Raw genomic sequence first — 25,057 nt, 5'->3', positions numbered from 1 at the left:
TGTGAGGAAGGGGTCCAACTTCAATCTTTTGCATGTGGATATACAGTTGCTCCAGTACCATTAGTTGGAAAGACTATTTTTTCCTTATTAAACCATTTTGGCACCTTTGACATCTTGGCATTCTTGGCACACGTGTCTATTTCTGAACTGTGAATTCTATTCCATTGATCTCTATTTCTATCCTTATACCAGTACCACACCAGTACCACACTGTGTTGTTTACTGTAGCTTTGCAGCAAGTTTTGAAATCAGGAACTTTGCTTTTCTTTTTCAAGACTGTTTTGCCTATTCTGTGCCCCTTGAATTTCCATAGGAAGTTTAGGACTAGCTTGCCCAGCAGGGATTATGATGGAGAGTGTGTTGAATCTGTGTATCAATTTGGACAGTACTGCCATCTTAGCAATATTAAGTCTTCCAACTGGTGAACATGAGAGGTTTTTCCATTTATTTAGACCTAATAATTTCTTTCTATAATGTTTCGTAGTTTTCAGAGAATACATTTTGTACTTTTTTTGTTAATTTTTTCTTAAGTATTTTATTCTTTTTAATGCTTTTGTAAATAAAACTGTTGTTTTTTTAATTTGATTTTGGATTATCCACTCCTGATGTATAGACATACAATTGATTCTGTGTATTGTGTTTTAAGAGTTTCTCATTTAAATTTCTTATATGGTAAAAACTGATAGATATAACCTACATAAACAAACTTCTTTGAGTCATCAATAATTTTTTTTCTTCTTCTCCCCAAAGCCCCCAGTACATAGTTGCATATTCTAGTTGTGGCATGTGGGACACTGCCGCCGCATGGCTTGATGAGCAGTGCCAGGTCCACGCCCAGGATTCAAACTGGCGAAATCCTGGGCTGCCGAAATCCTGGGCCGCCGAAGTGGAGTGTGTTAACTTAACTACTCGGCCATGGGGCTGGCCCCTATAAAGGGGTTTTGAAGTAGAAATGTTTGAGAACTACTGCTTTACTGAGGTATAACTGGTATATAATAAATTTCACATATTTAAAGTGTACAAAATGATGAGTTTCGACATATGTGTACATTTAAGAAAACCATTACCACAACAAGGTAATGAATGTATCCATCACCTCTAACAGTTTCTTCCTGTCCTCTGTAATTTCTTCCCTCCTTCCTACTCCACTCATCCTGCCTTGTCCCTGTGTAACCACTGATTTGCTTCCTGTCAATATAGATTAATATGTATTGTCTAGAATTTTATATAAATGGAATCATATACAATATATTCCCTTTTGTCTAGCTTCTCTCAGCATAATTATGAGATTCATTTTGTTATATATCAATGTTGCCTTTCTTTTTATTTTTGAGTACTATTCCATTGTATGAATATATCGCAATTTGGCTAGTCTTGGACGGATGGCTGGATTAGAATATATCATTTTGACATGGCTCTTTTGAAGTGAGAACAAGAACATTCTTATATGGACAAAAAGCAAACCACTAAACTTGTAGCTTTTACAATTACTAAATAGTGGCCTCACTATTGTTCTGTATTTCTAGCCTTGTACCAGTACCCTTATCCTACCCATATGTCTCATGATTAGCTATGGTCAAAGTAACACCTATTTCTCTAACAGGCGTTAGAGAAATTACCTAAACCTGGGATCTAGGATTTGACAGACACATGGGCTCCCTTTATGTGGAGAGCAGAGGCTCTCTTCATGTGGTGAGCAAGGTAGAAAGCCACATAGCACTGACATGTGCCTTTGAGGGGCTAAGCAGTATTAGAGAGTGTCTTTCTTGGAATAGAGGGTCTACTCAGCAACTGCTGCTATAGGAGTGACTGCTGTAGGGGAAGATCCCTTGTCTTCTCCCTGAGGTGGAGAGAAAGACATGGGAAAGACTGGTGGAGGCAGGGGGACGCCAAATGGTACCAGGGCCTGGAAGAGAGTGGGGTGGAAAGAAGTAATCTTATTTCTATACCCTGACTTTGACAGGATAGAATATGCTCTAGCCCTGATACCCATACGCATATCCATGGTTGGCTTGGTGAAAAAGATAGGCCAGTTGCTGTTTACAAAATAATCTGGCATACAGGTTTGGGAGGGGAAAGATCAGGATAGTTTCTCACATAGCTGATGACTGATTCTAGAGATAAAGGTTAAAGGCCTCTGAGGAAAAGAGAAAAGTGTCCCGTGTACTGAGGCCATCCTTTTGATAGTAGTAAAAGTTCTAGTAAAAAGTTTGTTTTAATAGGATCCTGGGGTTCCCAATGGTTGTGACAGAAGGTCAACAAAGCTCTTTCCCTGTCTCTAGTTTCTTCCTCTAATAAAGGCAAGAGAAGTGACAAGCCCGTTTATACATTTTCACTCTCTGACTCCGTTTCTTCCCATCATCAAGAAATCACTCACCTCCGAGGAGAGGAGAAATCAAGCTCCTTTGACGAGGTGTGAGCAAGTTGTTCTAGAGTCTGTCTTGCAACACAGCTGGGGAATGCAGCATACATATCAGAGGCAGGGAAGGAAAAGGGACGGTACATTGGGATCTGCAGAAGCAATGAGAAAAATGGTATACCTGTCGCCACAAATCCTTTTGGAACAAAGCAGTATAAATAAGTTTGTAAAATTTACTGTATGTGTATAAATATAATTTACTGAGTATTTTCTATGCATGGAACGCTGTATAAGCAATTTACATGCATTTTCTCATTTAAACTTCACAATCTTATGAGATAAGTACTATTATTATCCCCATTTTACAGACTATACTATCAGATTGCTTTTTAGTTACTTTATGTCTATTTATGCTCTTGTTCTTCCAGCTAGTTTGTGAACTCCTGGCTGGACATCATCTTACATTTACTTTACATGTGAGGATAATCTGGCTGTGATATTTCTTATCTCATGACTACCAGGGTTGATGTGAAGAAAAGACCTTCGTATATATGGACTGTTTAACTCTGTTATTTTCTCGTTCATTCATTCATTCAATATCTACTGACGTCCACTCTGCCAGACCCTGGGCCAGGCGTGCGTGATAAAGAGATGAATAAAACAGAGTCTTTGCCTTGACAGAGCTCCCCTATCTGGGAGAGTCTGGAAAAATTTTCCTTTCCTTTACAGTTAAACTCCCTGAAAGTGTTATCTATACTTCTTATTGTTAATTCCCCTCTTCCCTTTCTCTTTTAATTTTTTTTATGATAGAGCAATAATTTTAATGTAAGAGAGTTTTTAAAAAGTTCAACCAATATTGTTTCAGATTCCATACTGAAACTGATCTTATTTTATTTAAAAACTGACACATAATTCATGTATTATAAAATTCACCCTTTAAAGTGTTCAATTAGTGGTTTTCAGTATATTCAGAGTTGTACATCCATCACCACTATATAATTCCACAACATTTTTATCATCCCCAAAAGGTCATGAAGTTGTTATGAGACACACATATATAATGGGTCTGTAAGCTGGAAGGTACCAAACACATGGAAAGGATCTTCTTATAGGTTTTGCTAAGTAGAACTCTTATGGGTTAAGGATGCGAATCAGGATACATACCAGTGATCCTGGGGTCTCCACTCCACGTCTTGCTTGCCTCTCTTCTTTGAAGCGCATCAAACTCTCCGAAGGGGAGACAGCAACTTTTATCTGCCCCTGGCACTCTCCACTGAAGTCTGTGATGTTGTACCAGCCACAGACAAACTGAAAGCCAGAGAGAAGTGGCGAGAGGTCCACCGAGGCAAAGCCAATCACCCTCTCCTCATCTGCTGGGGAAAGAGAAGAGCTGGGGAACGTGGTTGGACACATCCTACCACTGAGATTAGAGGCTGCACACAGAGAAGCTGATTCAGGGGACTGGGGTGTTCAGCAACTCCAAGATCCACAGAGAAGACAGATAATGAGGTTGAGAGAGACTGGCAACCACAGTCTGCTTTCACGATCATGAATTCCCTTTCTGTATGGCAGGGAAAAGCTAGCAGGGTTGAGTTTTGTCCTCTCAATACAGACAACTGGAAAACATCCCTTAAACATAAAACACACTTGTTCTTTTCCCTAGGTTATTATGTCTCAGTGATTTTCCTTAGGGCAGTGGGCCTTAAAAGAAATCATTTGAAAGACCATCACCCTTGGAATACTGAGGAATTGCATTTTTCTCATTTATACTTGTCTGTATTTTCCAGATTTTCTATAACATAAATATTATTATATTTAATTAAGAACAAAAGTGACAGAAATCATAAAAGAAAGACAAATAACCCCCTGGAAAAGTATAGGGTACAAAATAAGCTTAGGCTCCAGCTCATAAGGCTCTGCCCTTCTTGGTTGGACAAGCTACCATGCAATGACCTTTGTTCTTAGACTCATTGCTTCTTATTTCTCATTTCTGACATGAAAGCAGCTGGAGACAAACAGGCCCCCACGACTCCACAAGTTCCTATTTTGTATAGGCTTCATCCCCTATACTGAATATCAGTATACTGACTCCATCAAAAACAGACCCAATTCTTAGTTTTCAATTTGCTAAATAAATCAAGGAATGTGAATTTTCAAGAGGAGTGGTCATGAGTTTCTCAGTTCCTTGTGCACACTGCTGGTGACAGTGAACTCATCACACACTGTCTAACATTTGCTTACACAGCTTGCTTTTCTTTAGACTAGGACTTACCCAAAAGCCAGGACCTGGTATTACTCACTTTATGTTCCCAACACTCTCCATACCTGGCATAAAATCTTCCCACATCATGAGGAACTGGATACACATCCACTGAGAGTACCAGTGAACTGGCCAACGTAGAGTGGAACAAAGAAGCAGGTGCCACAATAGCAAATCTAAGTGTGGCTTTGACTTGAAAACACATCACTCTAACTCCCTGAGCCTCATATATGGTGATGCGCCACATAACAACGTTTCAGTCAACGACGGACCACATATACAACAGTGGTCCCATAAGATTAATGCCATATAGCTGAAATGGCTAGTAGGCTATACCATCTAGCTTTGTGTAAATACACTCTGTGATGTTTGCACAATGATTAAATTGCCTAATGATGCATTTCTCAGAACATATCCCCATCATTAAGCCACGCATGACTATATAATGAGAAGTACTAAACCAGATTTAAGATCCCCTTCAACTTGGACAGTCTTAGATTCTAGGAACACTTGAAGTTGTGTTCCCCAGAGTAGGGTCAAATAACTCTTACTCACTGGGGATGAGCAAATGATAGCTAGAGCCGTTAATCTGCACTCCAAAGACTTGTTACAGCTTTGCAAAGAAAACTAATCTTGCCTTATTTGGTTATCGGAGCTGTAATCTTGATATATTGTAACTTTAAGTAACCCCACTTTGAGGGTTCTGCCTAACATGAAAGCACTACATCCTACACATACTTGAAGAGAAATCTGGCTAAGCTGATCACTGAGAAAAACAATGGCTTTGAAGAGTTAAATTTTACATCAGATTTAGCAGGACGACTCCTTTTGCGGTTTTACCTTCTAGAGATCTTGAACTTCCCTCATACTCTTTCTTTATTCCATGCTGTTCCCTCTGACTATAATATGTCCTGCTCCTTCATTTCTCAGCGAAGGTATGCTCCAGGAAGCCTTCTCTGACATCCTGAGTCTGGGTTAGATGTCTCCTATCAGAGCACCCTGTATTTGCCTAATCATACTATACTGTCAGACTGTAAGCTCCATGAGGACAGGGACCACAACTGTCTTATGTTACCTTTGTATCCCCAGCACTTAGCAGAGTGCCTGGCACAGAGTAGGAACTCAAATATTTACTGAATACAGCTTGGTCTGGTTTGAGTCTCTTTTGCAATAGGTTCACTGAGTCTGGGTGGAAAGGATAGAGCTAAGGGGAGAGAGGTATCTTGACACACTGAGAGAACTAGATGAGTAGTGGTCAGTTAGGCACGGGCCTTTTCCTCATCTCCATTTACAACAGGGTCTTACAGGACTTGTTGGGGATCCTGGAAGGTAGTGTATTTTATTCTTCTCCATACCCCAAAGCCCTAGCACAGTACCTGATGCATAATGGGCAAATAATAGAAATAGCTCCATTTGTTAAGCACCAATTATGGGCCAAATACTTTATATATGTCATCTCTAATGCTTTCAAAAACCCCGTAGGGCAGATACTACTATCTTAATTTTATAAATAAGAAAACAAAGGCTCAAAGAGGTAAAGTGCTTTATCTCAGGTCACACAGTTTGTAAACAGTAGAGCCAAGATTTGAATCCAGGTCTGCATAAAACCAAACCTTATTCTTTTTTTCCTGCTAAAGTAAGTATTGAATTAAGGTGAACCCTTGTTTGCTTGACAATCTCTGGAGTACTTTAGAGAGAAGAGAAGAATAGAAATCAAGAGAGGAGTGTACAGCCTAGCTAAATAAAGCAGGAATTCCTTGTGCTGATTCAGAGAAAACCGATTTATGATCAGCTCCTGCCGCTTTTATGAGGTTGGGCAGGGGTGGGGGACATAAGTGAATCATCAAACCCAGATCCAGAGCATCACTCCCAAACAGGAGCACAGGAGGAGACACAGGTAAGCTGATTTCCTTTACACCCTGACTGCTCTCAGGTCTTTATTAGGCTTTGGGGTTAGCTCTGGAACTTACCAATGACAAACAAACACTGTGATGCTGTAGATGACAAAACAACTGAAGGTTTTGGAAACCAGGCTCTAGCAGCAATCCGGAAGGAGCTAGATTTACAGGAAGGATATAGTGAGACAAAATTTTCTAAGTATAGGAGCTGTGAGATGTTGGATGTCATCACCACTTTATTTTTCAGTCATCCAATCTTACCAGTGTGAGTACAAACGGTAAAGGCTGAAAAGCCACTTATAACTGGGTTCAAATCCTAGGTCCAGCAATTAAAAGATATATGACCTTAGTCAAGTCACTAAACTTCCTTGGGCCTTGGCTTTTACATCTATAAAAGTGAACTAACTTTTACCTTGCAGTATTAGAGATGTTTGTAAAGCTCTTAGCACACCATCATTCACTAATAAAAACAACAAAAACTGAGATGGTGTTTATGACCAGGAACTCATTTAATTCTTCCAAACCCCTACGAGGTAGGTACTATTATTATTCCTCTTTGGTAGATAAGGAAATTGAAGCACAGAGTAGTTAAGTCATTCACCCAAGGTCACACTACTTTGTAAGGGGCAGAACTGGCATTTGAATCCAGAGAGCGTAGCTTCAGAGTCTGTGCTCTTAATGCTATTGTATTATGCCTCTTAATAAACGGTAGCTGAGTAAAACTAGGTTCAAGGACCATGAGGTCAGCACCTCTGGCTTGGGGAGGTTCTTAAAACAAGGAAGAACAAGCTGTCAGACTCTAGTTTTGTGTACTGCCTGAAAATGCTAGGGTCTTTGTTAACAAGCCAGACTCAACAGAAGGCACAACAGCACACAAAGGTGGGGAGAAATCACTTGTGTATGGCAGGCCGTACATTATGATTGTTGAGATACCATTGGAAAGATTCAAATGTACTTGGATTTCTGCACTAAGCAAGTAATCAAACAAAATGATATGATTTCTAAGGATTTAAATTCCAGTTGCATTTTGTGGGATTCCCTCTAACACATATGCATTCTCAGCACTATCAGTGCCATTGTTTCACTTGGTTAAAAAAAGAAAAGCAATCTGTCAACAGGATGTGAGCTTATTTGTACAACTAGATAGATATTCACAGAAGAGAGTTCATACCTCCTTTATGCCAGACTTTGAAGACCAGAGTTTGTTGTGGGTCCAAAAGAAGCTCTTTTGATAGCCTATTAAGAAAAACAACCACCATAAATTAACTGTGTAGGAAGCTTCTGCAGTATGAAACTTAGATTTGAAGAGTATTTCACAGATTGCAAAGCACTTTCCTAACACTTTCATTTCATCTTCATGGTCATCTTTAGGATGTATTTTTATCTTCACAGTTAAAATGAGAGGATGGAAGCTCAGAGAGGGAAGTAACTTGCCAAGATGTGAAAACAGGCTCATCTGATGCAGTACTTCCCTCCCAATAGTATCTGCAATATTCAAACTCTGTTTCTCAAGACAAGGGAGGGGGTGTGAGAAGGGAGCTCCTCAACATGTAATGAACAGTTTTATTGCAGCAGCTAAAGATTTTTCTTGTGCCATGTGGGTGGGGAAAGCGTGGAAAGGGAGGAAGAGGGGAAAAGGAACATTTATTAAGTGTCTTCCTTGGGCCAGGCATGGTGCCAAATGTCTCATATACATGTAAACTGGACAAAAACTTATGACTTGGGCATTATTATCCCTGTTTTACAGACAAGGAAGCTGGGCTCAGAGAGGTGAAGTGATTTGCTAAGTCACACAAGAGTCAGTAAATGGCAGAGTTGGGATTTGAACCCTAGTTTGCCTGACTCCAAAGCCATACTGTGCAGAGAGGCAAGGCACCAAAATAAGAAAGTACTTCTTTTCCTACCAGATAAAGAAGCCGATGTGGAATTCACTGAGCACCTCTAAGATATTTTATATGAAGTGAATTACACAGTTTTAAACTACAAAGATTTGGGAAGTTTCAAACAAGGTACCACTGCTCCAGGATTAGCAAGACGTAGAACCAGGGAAACCAAGAGACTTAATTTCCTTCCCCAGACACCACTGGGGAATTGAAGAGAGCCTACTTCAAGACCAACGAGAGGCACTGTGCTAAAGTGAAACAAATACCATGTCAGAGTTTTGAATTCTGAGGTCAAAACACCTACCTTTGAATTCCAGCTCCAATATTATCACCTGAGTGACCCTAAACAGTCTCCTTGAGCCCTGGTTTTCTTACCTGTTAAATGGGATATTATCTACCTACAAGGTTGCTAGGAGGATCAAATGAAACAATTTTATGATAAAGGAACTATAAACAGCACTGTTACTCATTTTTCTTCTAATCTTGCCTCTACTACCAACAGACTCTGTAACCTCTGTGGGCCACAGTCTTCTCAACTGTAAAGTGAGGGGATGAAATTAGGAGACTGTTAATATCGCTTCATCAATTCATAAAGTTAGGTTCTGAATGAACAAATTACCTTCACTTCGAAGCTCAGCTCTGGTCTCCCGCCTTTTGAGGCAGATTTGATATTTTAGATAAAGTACCCCAGCCACCATGGCCAGAATTTCTATAATTTCCAGTAGCTCACCATTGATAGTACTGAGTTGTCATCGCTGCAGTTCTAGCTCCTGTCTCAGGTCAGTCTCTCGAACTTCAAAACACTGAACATGTGAGCAACTGCTGAGACTCAATTAGGTACATAAACACTGTGAGCAAATAGCAGATCAGACACCACATGGTGTGGCCAGTGTTGGTGGACAAGAATTAAACTTTATAAAAGGTGATGCAGTGCAAAGATAACAGTAACAATAAATAATAACAGAACTCACACTTTTAATGATGTTGAAACAGGTAACAGAAGAAAAGGCAGTATGAGCTCTGCACCCCAGGAGTGGGCCTCTCTGCCAGTCCCCTAACTCTGGGCTGCACTGCAACATGACTGACAGGACTCCACCTCCAATTTTTTGAGCCTTCCAAAGGAGACCCAACATTTGTTGTATACCTACTATGTACCATGAGGTAATTTTCCTCAATATCATCTAATTTTGATGTCACAATAACCCTGTGATTTACTTCACTTTACAGCTGAGGAAGCTGAGGCTCAGAGATGCAATTTAACTTGTTCACAAAGCTAGTAAATGACAGAGATGGGGTTGGAGGCCAAGTCTCTCTGTTCCAAAGCCCAGGCTCTTTCCACTGCACAAGAAATCTTCTCCAAGGATGTGCAATCCACAGCTTTTCTGAGATTCGTTCTCTCTGCCTTCTTCATCTAGATAACTTGTATATATTCTTCCATACTTAGCGAGGTGTCTTATGTAAGAAGCCTCCCCTGAACTCCCATTGCCTAAATAATCTTTCTAAGCTCCGCTAGCATCCTTTTTACTTCTCCTATAGCACTTGTCACATTCTACTGTAATTTTTTTTTTAAAGATTTTATTTTTTCCTTTTTCTCCCCAAAGCCCCCCGGTACGTAGTTGTGTATCCTTCGTTGTGGGCTCTTCTAGTTGTGGCACGTGGGACGCTGCCTCAGCGTGGTCTGATGAGCAGTGCCATGTCCGCGCCCAGGATTCGAACTAACGAAACACTGGGCCGCCTGCAGCGGAGCGCGCGAACTTAACCACTCGGCCACGGGGCCAGCCCCTCTACTGTAATTTTTTATTTGTATTTTTTCCCATGCAGACCATGAACTCCTCAATAGCAGGGACTATCTTAATCATACTTAATTTCGAGTGCCTAGAACAGAGCAGGGCATATAAGAGGTCCTCACTGAATCACTTTTGAGCTGGACTAAGTGGAGTTAAAAACTACCACAATGAAACCTTTAAACCATTGCTAGTTGTGAATTTATAAGCACTAGGACTAAATAACTGCTTGATAAGAAAAGCATTTTCTAGGTCTGCTCAATGTTGTTCTGTCTGTTATATTCTTTACTCTGAGTTTGTCTCTTGGAACAAAACGCAGATTCTGGAAGGCTGATGTAACATCATAAAATACAAACCTTGATTGCTGTTGAAAATTCCAAATGGGGGAATCTGTGTTTTCAACCACTTGGGTGTAGACAGGAGATGGCTTATCAGCTGTTGTAAAGGATACACAACAACTGGGTATTGACACTTTCCGCTCTGTCAAGGGGCTCCCTGAAATAGAGCAGAGTGGAGTGATTATACTTTAGGGTACTAAAAAGAATGTGTTGGAAGCCTCCGATTATACAGGTACAAGGAGGACCACTTCTAGACCTCTCCTACCTTTGGGTCTTTGCTCGAGCTATTTCCTGTATCTGAAATGCTTCCAGTGTCCTTTCTGCTACTGAAACTATCATTTCAAGGCTCAGTTCATAAATATTGCCAGGTGAGAAATGATTTCTCCCATCTCCTTGTACTTTGTGGAATGATGGAAAGTACTGCATTGAGAGGAATATATAGAACTTCAAAGAGCCTGAGACTTAAGAGTCAGATGACCCATTATCGACTCCACCATACAGATTCTGTGCAACCTTGGGCAAGGCCTATCTAGGCCACAGCTTCCTCGAATGGAGCATACAAAACTTAAACCTCCTAAGATAGTGTAAGAATTAAAAATAAATAATAGTAGGTAAATATCACTTATTGTGTGTCAGGTACTGTTCTAAGTACTATACATGTATTAAATCCTTTAATCCTACAACAACAGTATGAGGTAGATACTATTATTCCCATTATATAGATGAAAAATTGGGGTGCAGAGAGATTAAACATTAGTTAAGTGGTCATATATTTATTAAATAGTAGAACTGAGAGTCAAATTCCAGCATTCTGGCTCTAGAGTCCAAGCTCTCAGCCATCTCCTAAACTTTCTCTACTATAGAGTTAACAAATATAAAACACTGACAACTGTGTGGTGTTAATTTTTACAAGATCAGGTTTCCAACGTGGGAGACTGAATCATTTATTTTCTCTTCAAACAATGTAGAATGAAGATGGATGATGATACTAGTCTAACTGAGCTGTCCAATAAGATAACCACTAGCCACATGTGGCTATTTAACTTTCAATTAATGAAAATTAAAGAAGATTAAGAATTCAGTTCCTTCGTTGCACTAGCCACATTTCAAGTGCTAGTAGCCACATGTGGCTAGTGGCTACCATACTAGACAGTAAAGATACAGAACACTTCCATCATGGTACAAAGTTCTTTTGGACAGTGCTGAATAATACAGATTCTATTTAATACAGACTCTATATACTCCCCAAGATCCCTTTCAGCTCTAAAATGCTACGAATCTCAGGATTACAGATGAAGGAAAGAGAAAGAAAAAAAATAGAAGATGAGTATGCCTTAAACACGATTTATGTGATCCAGAGGAACAAATTCTGTATGTGGATTCTAACTGATTTGTCTTCTTTCTACCTGTCTGGCTCAAGGTTTCTCCAAATCCATACTCCTACTTCATCTTGTAGGTGAAGTTAATCTTTGAGGCTCCTTCTCTATCTGGCTGCTCTTTTCAGTAATTACTCTTTCAATGAACTCAGCCTGTCCCCAAGGATAGAAAGCAATCTAATGAACAAATTCATCCTCAGGAACTGCTGATTTTACTCCTCTCTGTAAGCAGTGTGACACTTAATAAGTAGCCTCCCTCCCTCCCTTCCTTTCAGATTGGCACCTGAGCTAACATCTGTTGCCAATCTTTTTGTTTTTTCTTCCCAAAGCTCCCCAGAACGTAGTTGCATATTCTAGTTGTAGGTCCCTCTGGTTGTGCTATGTGGGATGCTGCCTCAGCATGGCTTGATGAGCGGTGCCATGTCCGCACCCAGGATCTGAACTGGCGAAATCATGGGCCGCCGCAGCGGACCGTGCGAACTTAATCACTTGGCCACGGGGCTGGCCCCTAATAAGTAGCCTTTAAAAGATAAATTCTAGCACCATCTATTCTGAGAAGCCTCTCTTGACTCTCTGGGCAGAATAACTAACTTTATATCCCTAGTCAGATTTCTCCAATTTCACCTTTCTTTTAGGGAAACGGAAGTACCTGAAACTTTGTTTTGCTATATTTTCCTTAACAAAAGACTTCCATTAGAGTAGATCAATTCTTTTCAAACTTTCCCACCAATGTAACAACAATCCAGAGAAAAGTAAACACTAAACTCTGCAGTGTTTCCCTGCTGCCTTGAAAGAGCAACAATAAGTATGACATTTATTCGCGAGTCTGTATTCTATTAAAAAATTCATGAGAATTTTATATTATCTTCCATAATATAGCCCTATTTGTTTAAACTAAAAACAATATTTTACCCCAAAATCTTGGCAAAAAAATTGGCATATCATATTTATTTACTCTGCTGATTTCTAACTCCTCAGAGCACACAACCAGACCAGATGGCACTACTTTTTAGTTTGTCTTACTAGGAATAATTAATAAAGAAAGAAAACGGTGATGAGGAGAGAAAAGGGAGTGGAGATTTTGCAAGGAGGTCCTGGGAAACAGAACTGAAGAGGAGGAAGAGGAATGCTAGTCTTAGAAGTGAGACCTGGTGGTATCTGCGAGGCAGGAGGGAGCTGACGCATGTGCAAGAGTTGCCAACAAAGCAGGACCTGGAGAAAGGCTTAATTAGAGGCAGAAAAGCTGTAGAATTGGAAAAGCATTAAACATACAAAGAAGAACTATAGGAGGAACAAAATAAAACGAAAAAAAAAAACACTGGCTACAACATGGCAAAACCACTTTACAAGCATATTCTTGGAGAGTAGGAAAAAATGATTCTAATAAAATGGTAGTAAGCAAAGAATAGTTAATGGAAATCAATAACATAGTACTCATCATTACTAATGTAAAATGTATAGAATAGCACTTACAGTACCTAATAGTACCTTTATCTAGTGAGCTCTCTCTTTAAAAGTTTTATTTTAGTGAAATTAAACAGTATTTATGTGGACTGACTTGCTCAGCAACCACCCCCACCTACCTTTACTGTATTGTATTCCTCTATTGTAAAGATTGAAAGGGCAACAACTACATTTCCCAGACTTTTTTGCGGCTAGAGTATGGATACAATTGGCATCTATCAATTAGCTATCATTACAACAGGTTTAGAAGGCAGACATGAGGCAGAGGACATGTTCTTTTTCTTCCTGCTTTTACTACTAGCAAGGATGACACTGAGTTTTCTGCGGCAGGGTTTGATCCCCTGGGTGCCCAGAGGCCCTATAGTGACGGTGATGATGAGAGTTCTGGCATTGTATTCTGTTAAAGATTTTATTTTTCCTTTTTCTTCCCAAAGCCCCCTGGTACATAGTTGTGTATTTTTAGTTGTGGGTCCTTCTAGTTGTGGCATGTGGGATGCTGCCTCAGCATGGCTTGATGAGCGGTGCCATGTCCGCGCCCAGGATTTGAACCGATGAAACCCTGGGCCACCGCAGTGGAGCGTGCGAACTTAACCACTCGGCCACGGGGCCAGCCCCAGGGCAGTGTATTCTGAACTTAAAAGATCTAGCGGTTCTCTCCTGAGAGCTTAGCCCAGTGCCCACTTCTCTAGCCAGCCCCCTTCCAATGACTTAAAGTACCTTAATATTCTATATTCAACTCTTTTCTGTTTAGAATGGCTGGAGTGGGTTGTTTCCTGTAATTGGACACTCCCTGACACAGCTTTCATCTCTCTCCCTCTTTCTCCCACTTTCCTTAGTAGGTTTCAAGCTTCTCAATTGATTTCTTCCAATAAAGTGTTATAAAAACCCTCACAGCCAGAAAAAGATAATCTGCCTATTTGCTGGCAGATTATATTATATATTATATGGTAATCTATAATAATTTGGTCTGTGTTTCCCTTACTAGACTGAGAGCTCCATGAATGCAGAGAGTAGATTCAAGGCTCTTATTAAAGGTCTGTAGACTCCCCACTGCCCTTTGTCTACAGATTGTTGCCAGGGTTGGAGAATAGAGAGAAACTGCCTCGTGTGCTTGCAGTGCTCATCAGCAGAGGACAGCAACATCTTCTCAGGAAGCTCTGAGAGAGATCAGCAGAGGGACCAAGTGCAGTTCTGAGAGGCAGACCCCCAGGTTCCGGTGTATTCTGCCATTAATTTAGTGTGACATACCGTATACTTCATTCTGGCTCTTTGGGCATCAGTTTCCTCATCTGAAACATGTATTCTCCAATCACTTCCCACAATAAAATTCTATCATTCTAGACAAACAGTAGTATAAGAGAGAATGGGACATCGGCAAAAAGCAAATTGTTGAATGTAAGAAATGGTGAGATGAGGCTGGAAAGACTGATTAAGCCACAGGTGCAGCACTTTGTGTGCTATGTCACCGAGACTGCAGGTGATACAAAGCCAACAAAGTATTTTAAGTGGAAAGAGGAGGTCAGACTTGTTGACTAAGTGTAAAACCTTGGGGGCAGAATGTAAAAGATAGTGAAAGAGAGTACTGGAAGCAGCAACCAATGCCGATGGCTACCCCATTATTCCAAGTTTCTGAGGCCTGAACAAGCATGGTGGCAGCAAGAAAGGAGAAAAGGCGACAGAAACTTTCTGTGTATCAGGCCATGATCCTGTACCCTGTATTGGATACATTGGAAACTCAGTAAGTGTTAAGTCTCTTAATCCCTCTGACTTATCCTCCATTAAATTCCCCATAAGCAACATTTCTGTAGGAGAGGAAAGCAAGAAATCAGAGAAGGTATTAAGGAGAAGAGGGCATCTGAGCAAGGCCTCAGATTCATCCACTTCCTCATATAACAAACATTTACTGCTTATTATGTGTCAGATGCAGTTCTAGGTGTTGGGAATCTAGCAGCAAATAAAACAAATAAAAAAATTCCTGTCTCTGTAGGACTTATATTCTCCTAGGAAAGACAGAAAATAAACAAAATACACTGTTGAAGCTACATACAAAAATAAAGCCAGAAAGAGGGATAGAAAATGTTGAGAAGGGGCTGCAATTTTACATGAATGGCCAAGGAAGGCCTCACTGAGACAAAGCGATTTCAGCAAAGTCATGCCAGAAGTGAAAAATACTCCAGGCACAGGAACATCAGATCCAAAGGCCCCGAGGCCACAGTCTGCCTACATATCCAAGAAAAAGCAGAGAGGGCTGGTAAATGAGGGGAAGAGCAGGACTGCCAGGTGGAGCTTCGTAGCTGGGGAAGGGAGAAAGGAATCAGGTAAAGAAGGTGCATGAGCAAAGGGAATCACTTGTCGTTTGTTAAGGTAGGAAGAGAAAGGAAGCCAAGCCCTGCTGGAGAAAAGCCAGCATTGTGCCATCCAAGGCTCAGGAATTTTCTTCTTTATCTCTTTGTGACATCCTTTAGCTCCCTTGCAATGACCATCACTTCCAATCAAAGAGGATCAATTGCTATCATGATCCTCCATCCCTGCTTCAAGCAAGCCTGGAACATGCACGTTCCCACTTCAATACCTTTGTTCAAGTTGAAATATCCACCTGGACTTTGATTCCCACCTTTTTTTTTTTTTTTTTTAAGATTTTCTTTTCTTTTTTCTTTTTCGCCCCAAAGCCCCCTGGTACATAGTTGTGTATTTTTAGTTGTGGGTCCTTCTAGTTGTGGCATGTGGGATGCCACCTCAGCATGGCTTGATGAGCCGTGCCATGTCCATGCCCAGGATCCGAACCAGCGAAACCCTGGGCCGCTGAAGCGGAGCGTGCAAACTTAACCACTCGGCCACAGGGCTGGCCCCAATTCCCACCTTTCTGAAATCCTATTCATTCTACAAAGTTCTCCTAATTTCTTAGACAAATCTGATTTCTCCATTTCTAAACTCTCAGAACACTAGGGCCCTCAGAGCATTCTGCTTCATATACAGAGAGCTGCGAATCCCCTTAGCTGGGTTGTCAGGTCTTGTTGGACAGAAACTACATGTCATTTGCTCTGCACTTTCTGTACCTGGCAAGGGCTTGGTACAGATTTACTACTTGCGGAATTGAACTACCATTTTTGCTATGTAAGCACAGGACTGGGTGTGCAATACATACCCACCCTGGGCTTGAATGACTGGTAAACATGGAGTGTAGACAGGATTAACCAACAAACACAGCTGTGTTTCATACCTCACAGAGGAAGGATGGTGTAGAGGAAAGAGCATGGGCTTTAGATCCAGACATAGCTGGATTCAAATTCTGGCTCTGCGAGCTTATTAACTGTGTAACTCAGGGCATTTTACCTTCTGAGCTTCAGTTTCCTCATTTGTAAAATGAGTATGTACGTAATCTATTCATACCATAACATCACTTGTGGTAAGAATTAAATAAGATAATTAATGTACAAAAATGAGAATAGAACTTGGCACAAGGAGATGCTCACTAAATTACTGTCAATTACCTTGACAAGCCACATTTAAAAAATGTTAACTTGTGTCTAATTGAAAAGTTGCAAGCATATTTTGTTTTTGCAATATGGGGGCACCCCCTAAAATGGAATGTAAACCATATTTTTGTATTACATTTTATTTTCAATGAGATAACAAAAAAACCCAAGCAACTTTTGCAAAAATCAAAGCATTTTGTGCTATCCTTAAATTCATTTATCCATTGATTTTTCTCTTTTAAAAAATTCAGATTTTATAAATTAGACTTGTCAAAAGTGGGCTGCTTTGGTCTGAAAGTAAAAAATCAAAAATTGTTTCCCGATTTTGTAATTCATCTGGGATCTCAGTATCTTTAATACAGCAAAGCAAGACTGTACTTGGAGAAGACTTTGTCCCGAGATAAAACATTTCAAGGTCTCTCATACACAAAGGTTATGAGAAGGATGAGAACCTCAGGTGTCATTACGGAAGCTTACAATCCCAGAAGTAATGTCTATTGGTGGTGTGTTTCAGGAGAAATAAGGTGAAAGATAAACAACAGTTACCGTGAGCATGAGTTTTGTTTCTACTCCAAAACAATAAGGACGTACAGCACAAACTGACAAAGGCAACACAGAGATGACAGGAGCCAAGCCAAGTAGGGGGGCCAAACCAAAAGATGTACACTGAAAGCTCGGGACTCAAGGCTGTGGTTGTCTGGCTCTCATAGCCATCGCACATCTCAAAACTGTTAATTCTAGCCTTTCAACAGATGAAAATTCGAGACACAGAGAGGTATAATAACTTGCTCAAAGTCACACACACACACAACTTATTGCCTGGGAACACATCTCTACTAGAATGTAAGCTCCACAACGGCATGATTTTTGTCTGTTTTGCTCATTGCTTTATCCCTAGCACACGGGTGGTGCTTGCACAAAGCAAATATTACTTAATTTTTGCTGTTGAATGAATGAATGATGAACGAATGAAATAGGGTCTCTGCTCTTAAACAGCTTCTATCTAGTGAAGAGGAAAACCATGCAAACAAACAACTTCAGTACCATGTGATATATGCTATGATAACAAGGTGCTAGGAAAGCAAACAGGAGCAGGGCCTTTATGTCAGGCAGACTTTCTGGTAAATGGTAATCCTTGAGCGTACTCTTAAGAGAGGAGTTGGAATTAGCCAGGGAAAAGAGAAGGGTGATGACAAAGGTAATATTTTAGAGATTACAAAGCTGAATAAAGGTACAGCAAGGGTTCTTTGTGCCATGGACTCCTTCGGCTGTCTGTTGAGGTCTACGGGCCTCTTTTTTTTTATTTTGAGGAAGATTAGCCCTGAGCTAACATCTGCTGCCAATCCTCCTCTTTTTGCTGAGGAAGACTGGCCCTGAGCTAACATCCATGCCCATCTTCTTCTACTTTATATGTGGGACGCCTGCCACAGCATGGCTTGACAAGTGGTGCCATGTCCGCACCAGGATCCAAATTGGAGAACCCTGGGCCACTGAAGTGGAATGTACAAACTTAACCGCTGCACCACCGGGCCGACCCCAGGCCTCTTCTTTTAATAGTGTTTTTTTTTTTAAATGCATAATGTAAAATGCACAGGATTACATAAAAATCAAATTATATTGGCATAGTTATCAAAACACTAAAAACACTTTCTGATATGGTAAAGTATGTGCTTTATTGATGCATAACAAGATCTAACTGTAGGTTTAATAACTACTCTAATTTTGAAGTAATGATAGGTATAAATGATATTCCAAGATATGTGCAATAATTACAATGTGACATGAAAATACCTGTGATTTCTATTATTGACAATATCACAGGTACTGTTAATATTACTACGGTCTACTGCCTACATTCACAATTGAAGGAAATGTTAAATTTTAGTCAGAGGTTAATAAAAGTCAGATGTAATTATTTTCCTGTGCAAGTTCACCAACCCTGACTTTTATCCTTGGATCCCTTGGGGGTTTTATGGATCCAGTGCTAGGAACTCTTGGCTGTAGGCGCATAATGAAGAGGGCCTGAGTTGGTAGCAATGGAAAAGAAGGACGAGATCTAAGAGAAATTTAAGAGCTAGAACAATTTAATGGATCTGATGATTTGATGGCGGATAAGGAAAAGAGAAGTATTTAAGCTGATACTCAGTTTTTGGACTCGGGAATTTATGATATACAAAATTAGGATAACTTACTAGGTCCACTTAAGTTCAGAAACACTTTCATGTTGGTTAAATCTTTAGGCTTGAGAAATATAATAATTATTGACTAAGATGGTTAACAGTTCTTATAGATCCAGCCATGATTTGAAAGATTTCTGAGGGGCTGGCCCAGTGGTGTAGCGGTTAAGTTTGCGTGCTCTGCTTCGGTGGCCTGGGGTTCACCAGTTTGGATCCTGGGCGTGGACCTGCACACCGCTCATCAAGCCATGCTGTGGTGGCATCCCACATACCAAACAGAGGAAGACTGACATAGATGTTAGCTCAGTGAGAATCTTTCTGAAGCAAAAAGAGGAAGACTGGCAACAGATGCTAGCTCAGGGCCAATCTTCCTCACCAAGAAAAAAAAAAAAGGTAGATTTGTGAAGACAGGACCATAGCCTGAAGAGTCAGATACATGTTCCTGGATAAGTGAACACAGCATACCTTTCAAGCTCAAGTGCATTGCTCTTTCTACCAGGATACTGACTGCGAAAGTTCCATCCAACTCAGCAGGGCACTCCTGGGCCGGGCAGACTTCAGGTGTGGTGCTGTTGCAGGGGACCTGGGCGGAGGCAGGAGACTCCTGGTGGCCAGGTGATAGAGAGAGCTGGATCTCAACATTCCTTCTGGGGAGCTGCTCAGACTCACTGTGGCTGCTGCAGTCCATGGAGTCCAGTTCAGGAGTGGGCCCAGGATGTCGAGAAAGAGAGGAAAGAACCACATGAACTCGCAAGGCAGCTCCTAATAGGTTGGAGGCATTTCGTCCGAATAGAGGGTACACTCCTGTAAGAGGATGGAGGAGAATAAGCCTATAAGAATAAGCAGGAACCAAGAACGTTGTCTAACCCTGGAGGAGATGCTCACTGACGGTGCTTGTGGTCCTGTCTCCTTTGGCAGTCCTACAGGCCCCAAGACACCAGTTTAGAAAAGAAACTGTGAAGTTAGCATACAGTGTAAGAATTTTTACTCCCCTCTCCTCAACACACAGGCTCTCTCTAATAATGGAAAGCAGTCAGAGTTCTGATTTGAAGCCAAAGCCAAATGACTCTGAGGCAGAGCCGCTGTGGAAGGGATTCACGTGCTGAGGGGCAACTAGGCTTGGATGACTCTCGAAGCCTCTGGAAAGTCTAAGATTGGATGGAATCAGGAGTGGCCTGTCTTCTCTTCCACATGTCCCACTGGCTCTTGTTCTTAGGGCTTCTCATTATTAGCAAGCTGCCCTGGTGCTCAATTCAGCCTGTCTCACCCACTAAACATGTTCTGGCAGGAGGCCTCAAGATCATCTGGAAGGGAAGTAGAGGTGGTGGCAGTAGGAGACAAGAAAGGAAAGTCAGGGAATTAATACTTGTTGAGTGTTTTTCATGTGCCAGAATCTCAGCGGGGTTAAGTAACCTGTAAGATTACTTTTCTAATAAGTGGAAGATTTAAACCCAGGAATTTGAGTTTTACTGGCTTGCTGGATATTAAAATGAGATTTTATTTATAAAGCAGAAGGCACAAATAGTTCCTTCAGAATCTCAAAGTTTGCTTCATTAGACTCATTTCAGTTCAGGAAAATGGAGTTAACTGATTCACAGATGGTAATAAGATGGAAGCTCTTCTGTCTTTTTCTGTTTTTAGATAAGCTGTTTTCTTCCAGTGTAAAATGTAAATTATTATAATTATCACAAACAGAAAATAAGCGCAAGTCTGAGGAGGGAAGACACCCAAAAGCAACACATTTAAATCCTTATGCTCATAAAACTTAACAGTACCTGGAAGGATGGGTGGATGGATGATTAGATGGAGTGACTGACTCAACAATACATCAAATGCCACGCCTTGTACAAGGCCCTTTTACAAGAGGATAAAAATCTTAGACTGGTGGGATATGGAGAAGTATGAGGGAAATGGACAATCTGAAAAGTTAAATATCACCTTTGGTATCCTCAGTAATAAGAGGTATCTGTGCTTGAGTCTGATCCTTAAATCTATATTCAGTGCCTCAAGACTACTTTCTTCAGCAGAGTAAAGTTTAAAGCCTGTCTTTACGAACTTTAGTTCAAGTGAGCTTTGCTCACTTCCAGGACTTTTTCTGCAGTCTCTTTGAAGTGACTCTAAGCCAGGCCAGATAAAATAGGGCACATGGCATTTGACGAGGTGTTCAAGAGAGCCAGAACTAAACCTTCTGGGTGCAGAGACAACCAGAGAATCTGGGATGATCACCCAGACACTCAGTTCTCCTCCTTTAGCTTGGGCCACCTGCTCAACAACAGGGTCAGAGCACAAGGTGAACAGAGCTAAGACAGGATTGTGACCCAGTTTCTTCAACTGTGTAGTGGGGGAAATAATAACTAACCTTACAGGAGTGTTAAGATGAATAAATATCCAGTTTGTAAACAATCTAGTCTGGCCATCTCCAATTCATTCTGCATTATGGTTGCTAGACTTATTTTTCTAGAATGCAAAGTTACGTCACTCTTCTATTCAGAACACCTATAATAGCTTTCCAGAGCTCTCAGAAGAAAGTCCAAATTTTCAGCTGAGCAGAGGCCTTGAACATAGTACTCCTGCCCACCTCTCTAGCTTCAGCTGTCATTTCCCAACATATGTATCCTATGATCCAACAGTATCTAATTACTTACAGTGCCTAAAATGTATCAAACTGCTTCATGCCTCTGTGCCTTCACACACGTTGTTCCCATGTTTAGAATGCCCTTCTTTCCCCCTTTCTTTGCTTATTCCTAAATCCTTTGAAACTCAGGTCAAGCATTACTTCCACTGAGATGTTATGCTTAAGCCAAAGAGATGCTGCATCACTGAGCCCCCCTTAGCACCACTGATAATACCTTTTTCATGGTTCTTACACTTCATTGTAACGGTTTATTTACTATTGTATTCCCCCATTAGACTTTAAGCTTGTTAACTATTTCTTACTCATCTGTGAATTCCCACAGTCAGTAGATGTATCAAGTACTGAACAAATGTTTGAAAGAAAAGCATCTAACACGATGCTGCTTGCAAGTTACCTTTTTCCTTTCTGCCTTGTGAACCAGCTTATTACCATGTAGACTTTTTAATAATTCTAAAATGTGCTGACCAGAAGGAAACAATATCTTAGTCTCATTAGCAGGCATGCTTTTCAGTATATTTGAAAAACTACCATTCTAGGGGCCAGCCAAAGTGGTTAAGTTTGCGTGCTCTGCTTCGGCAGCCCAGGGTTCCCAGGTTTGGATCCCAGGCGCAGATCTACCACTGATCAAGCCACACTGTGGTGGTGTACCACATACAAAATGGAGGAGGACTGGCACAGATGTTAGCTCAGTGACAATCTTCCTTAAGCAAAAAGAGGAAGATTGGCACCAGATGTTAGCTCAGGGACAATCTTCTTCACCAAAAAGAAAAGAAAAAAGAAAAAAAAAACAACTAGCATTCTAGATATCACACAGACTCTTATACATGTGGTTAAAGGTAGTGCCCCAAATTCACTCATTTCTATTTTACTCATTTAACTGAGTGCTTACAATGTTCTAGGCATGATGTTAGAAGCAAAAATATGATGAATTTGGATGTACTCTAAAGCTACAAAGTTCAGAGCCAGTTCTCAGATCTGCAGTCACTCCACCAAGGTTTACTGTTACTAGGTAATGCTCTTTTCCAAGCAACCAGTGCATCACTTTCTTTCTGAAACCTCTTTAGTTACAAGAAGCATTACTAAATTATCATTAATCTTTCACCATGCAATAATGGAAAGAACACTTACTAGCTTGTGACTCTGGGCAGTTACTCAACCTCTCTGAGCCTCCATTTTCATGACTGTAAAATGGATCTGATAGACCAGCTAGTGCCCCTTGAAAACCACGTGTCCTTGAGGCACCCTGTCTGGGCTACGTGCCAGCACTCAGGATGCTAACAGTCCTGGGCTAGGTTAACCCAGCTGTTTCCTTGCGGGAGAGTTAGTGCAGAGACCCTCGAGGCCCTCCAGGGTGGGGTTGGGGAGGACAGGCTCTGGTTGTTGGAATGCAGGTCATACAGGGGCAGTCCCCCTTGGCAAGCAGACAGCCTTTGTTCCTCTGCCTACTTAAGAAAGCTTCTCTCAGGCGGTGGCAGCGGATGCACATTGCCTGTCCAGTCAGCTGCCACTGGACCTTCCCTGCAACTTTCCAATAGACCCATATGTCTCGTTTGCTGTCTGTGGGTCTTTTCTTTGGTCTCTGGGAAACCTATCCTGCACTTCTCACCCAGCTGGCTGTGTGGTGGAACACTCTCTCACAGGATTGCTGAGAGGATCAAATAAAATAATGCCTGAGAGGGTATCTCACATAGGGTGTGTCACAGAGCTGCTGCTCAAACTATAAGAGTTGAGGCTGGTTCTTCACTTACCACTGACAGTTAGTGTCCTTGTTGACCTCTCCCCAAGTCTGGCCAGGTCCACATAAGCTGAGCCAATCCAGCTGTCTGTCTGGTGGGGCCTCTCCACACTGTCATTGCCAAAAGCCCGCCACACTTGGATCTCTAATCTCTCCTCCCTGAAATACCAAAGCAGTGATGGGCCCCTAGTGACTTCTGCTCTTTTGGATGCCTTGAAAGTAACCATGACCTGCTTTTTGTTTGTAGATTCCTTAGGCTTCTTGAGAGGGGTCCAAAAGCCTTCATGATCATACAACTTGTAGCGGAGGTAGCAGTATGTATTCTTATGAATGTGCTCCTGACCAGCAAAGAGCACACAATGGATGGGCAGCCAGAGCCTTGGGGTAGAGACGGTGACAGTGGCTGGCTCTGTTTCATCCATCTTGACAAGATCCTTCAGGTTATTCTCAAAGCTCCAGCCCAACAGCTCAGCAGCTTCCAAGACCCGCTCTCTGTCTCCAGGATGGGTGAAGGAAACCGAAAGCTCCAGACCACCCACAATCTTCTGCATGAGCTCCAAGCCATGAAGCAGGGGCCCATCTTCTGGTAAAATGATAGGATACCATCCTGTGATCCCTTATGGGAGAAAAAAAAGATTTTCAATTACTGTCTTAAAAGTAAAAGGACTTATCCACTTCTCACCCCAGAGCCCCATCACCTAGGACCAAGACAGAACAGAAAACACACCCACAGTGTACCGGTTTGTTTCATCTGACCACTGAAAGGCAATGAGATCAGGTGGAAGATCAAAGGCTACGAATTGAAAAATCTGAGTTCTCTCTCCTGGGTTCAGCCCCAAACTAGTGGTTCAGTCTGGGTAAGCCATGAATTTCTCTCAGCCTTGGTTTCCTTACCTGACAAATGGGAAAATGCTGATTTTGCCTACCAAAGTTGTAATGATCATCAAATGAAATAATGGTTTTGTAAGAGCTTAAAAGAGGTGTTTTAAAAAATATGAAATGCTATTATGGTTCTATGAGTACAGTGGAAAAGACATGGGACAAAAAGTCAGGAGATCTGAGGTCTAGCCCCGCATCTGCCACCAAAGGAACTGCCACTTAGTGAACACACCAAAGACTAAGGACTAGATTTCAAAATAATAATAGCTACTCATTATTGAGTATCGACTATGTGTCAGAAATTCCCCTAGAGCTTTATATATATTACTTCATTTAATTCTCCTGATAACCCTGTGAAATTCTGAGGATTAAATGGGATAATAATCCTTTTTAACAGATGAGAAAATGAAAGTTCAGAGACCTGCCCAAGTTACTATAGTTGCCAAATGGTAGAGTTAGGATTTGAACTCAGGTCTAGCTGGCTCCAAAGTCTATACTCCACCCACCACAGGTTCACAATATCTCATCTGAAACCCTCAGCGTCAGATCTGTTTCTGAATTCAGAATTCTTCAGATTTCAGAAAGGTAATACTGTACATAAACGGAATATTATGTAACAGTCAGTGGTCCTATAAGTCAGGGGTTGGTAAACTTATTCTGTAAAAGGCTGGATAGTAAAAATTTCAGGCTTTTGGGCCATACAGTCTCTGTTCCAACTATTCAACCATGCTGCTGTAGTGAGAAAGTGGCTACAGACAATACGTAAATGAGTAGACATGATGTGTTCCAAGAA

At 41.2% G+C, this 25,057-nt stretch overlaps 1 protein-coding gene across 21 annotated transcripts in view; it reads right to left on the bottom strand.

Moving 5' to 3' along the window:
• The window catches only part of C2CD3 (C2 domain containing 3 centriole elongation regulator), a 134,091-nt gene that overhangs the window by 29,660 nt on the left and 79,374 nt on the right, over positions 1-25,057 (bottom strand). For 7 of the 21 annotated variants that reach the window (XR_011441054.1, XM_070274403.1, XM_023645739.2 and 4 more), the window contains 6 exons: positions 23,399-24,001; positions 19,481-19,819; positions 10,541-10,679; positions 7,689-7,753; positions 3,524-3,729; positions 2,378-2,511 (listed from right to left, as the gene is read on the bottom strand). Coding sequence is in view for 16 of the 21 variants with exons in the window: in XM_070274403.1 (XP_070130504.1) it covers positions 2,378-2,511; positions 3,524-3,729; positions 7,689-7,753; positions 10,541-10,679; positions 19,481-19,819; positions 23,399-24,001 (1,486 nt within the window). In the remaining 5 variants the exon portion in view is untranslated. Of the gene's footprint in view, positions 1-2,377; positions 2,512-3,523; positions 3,733-6,589; positions 6,676-7,688; positions 7,754-10,540; positions 10,680-19,480; positions 19,820-23,398; positions 24,002-25,057 lie in introns of all 21 variants that reach the window. The other 14 variants (XR_011441053.1, XR_011441055.1, XM_023645738.2 and 11 more) reach the window with 3 other exon arrangements.

This window comes from Equus caballus, chromosome 7, assembly GCF_041296265.1.
Source record: "Equus caballus isolate H_3958 breed thoroughbred chromosome 7, TB-T2T, whole genome shotgun sequence".
In the NCBI taxonomy this organism is placed as follows: Eukaryota; Metazoa; Chordata; class Mammalia; order Perissodactyla; family Equidae; genus Equus; species Equus caballus.
The sequence above is the reverse complement of the archived record's forward strand: the minus strand, read 5'-3'. Positions and strand labels throughout refer to the sequence as shown.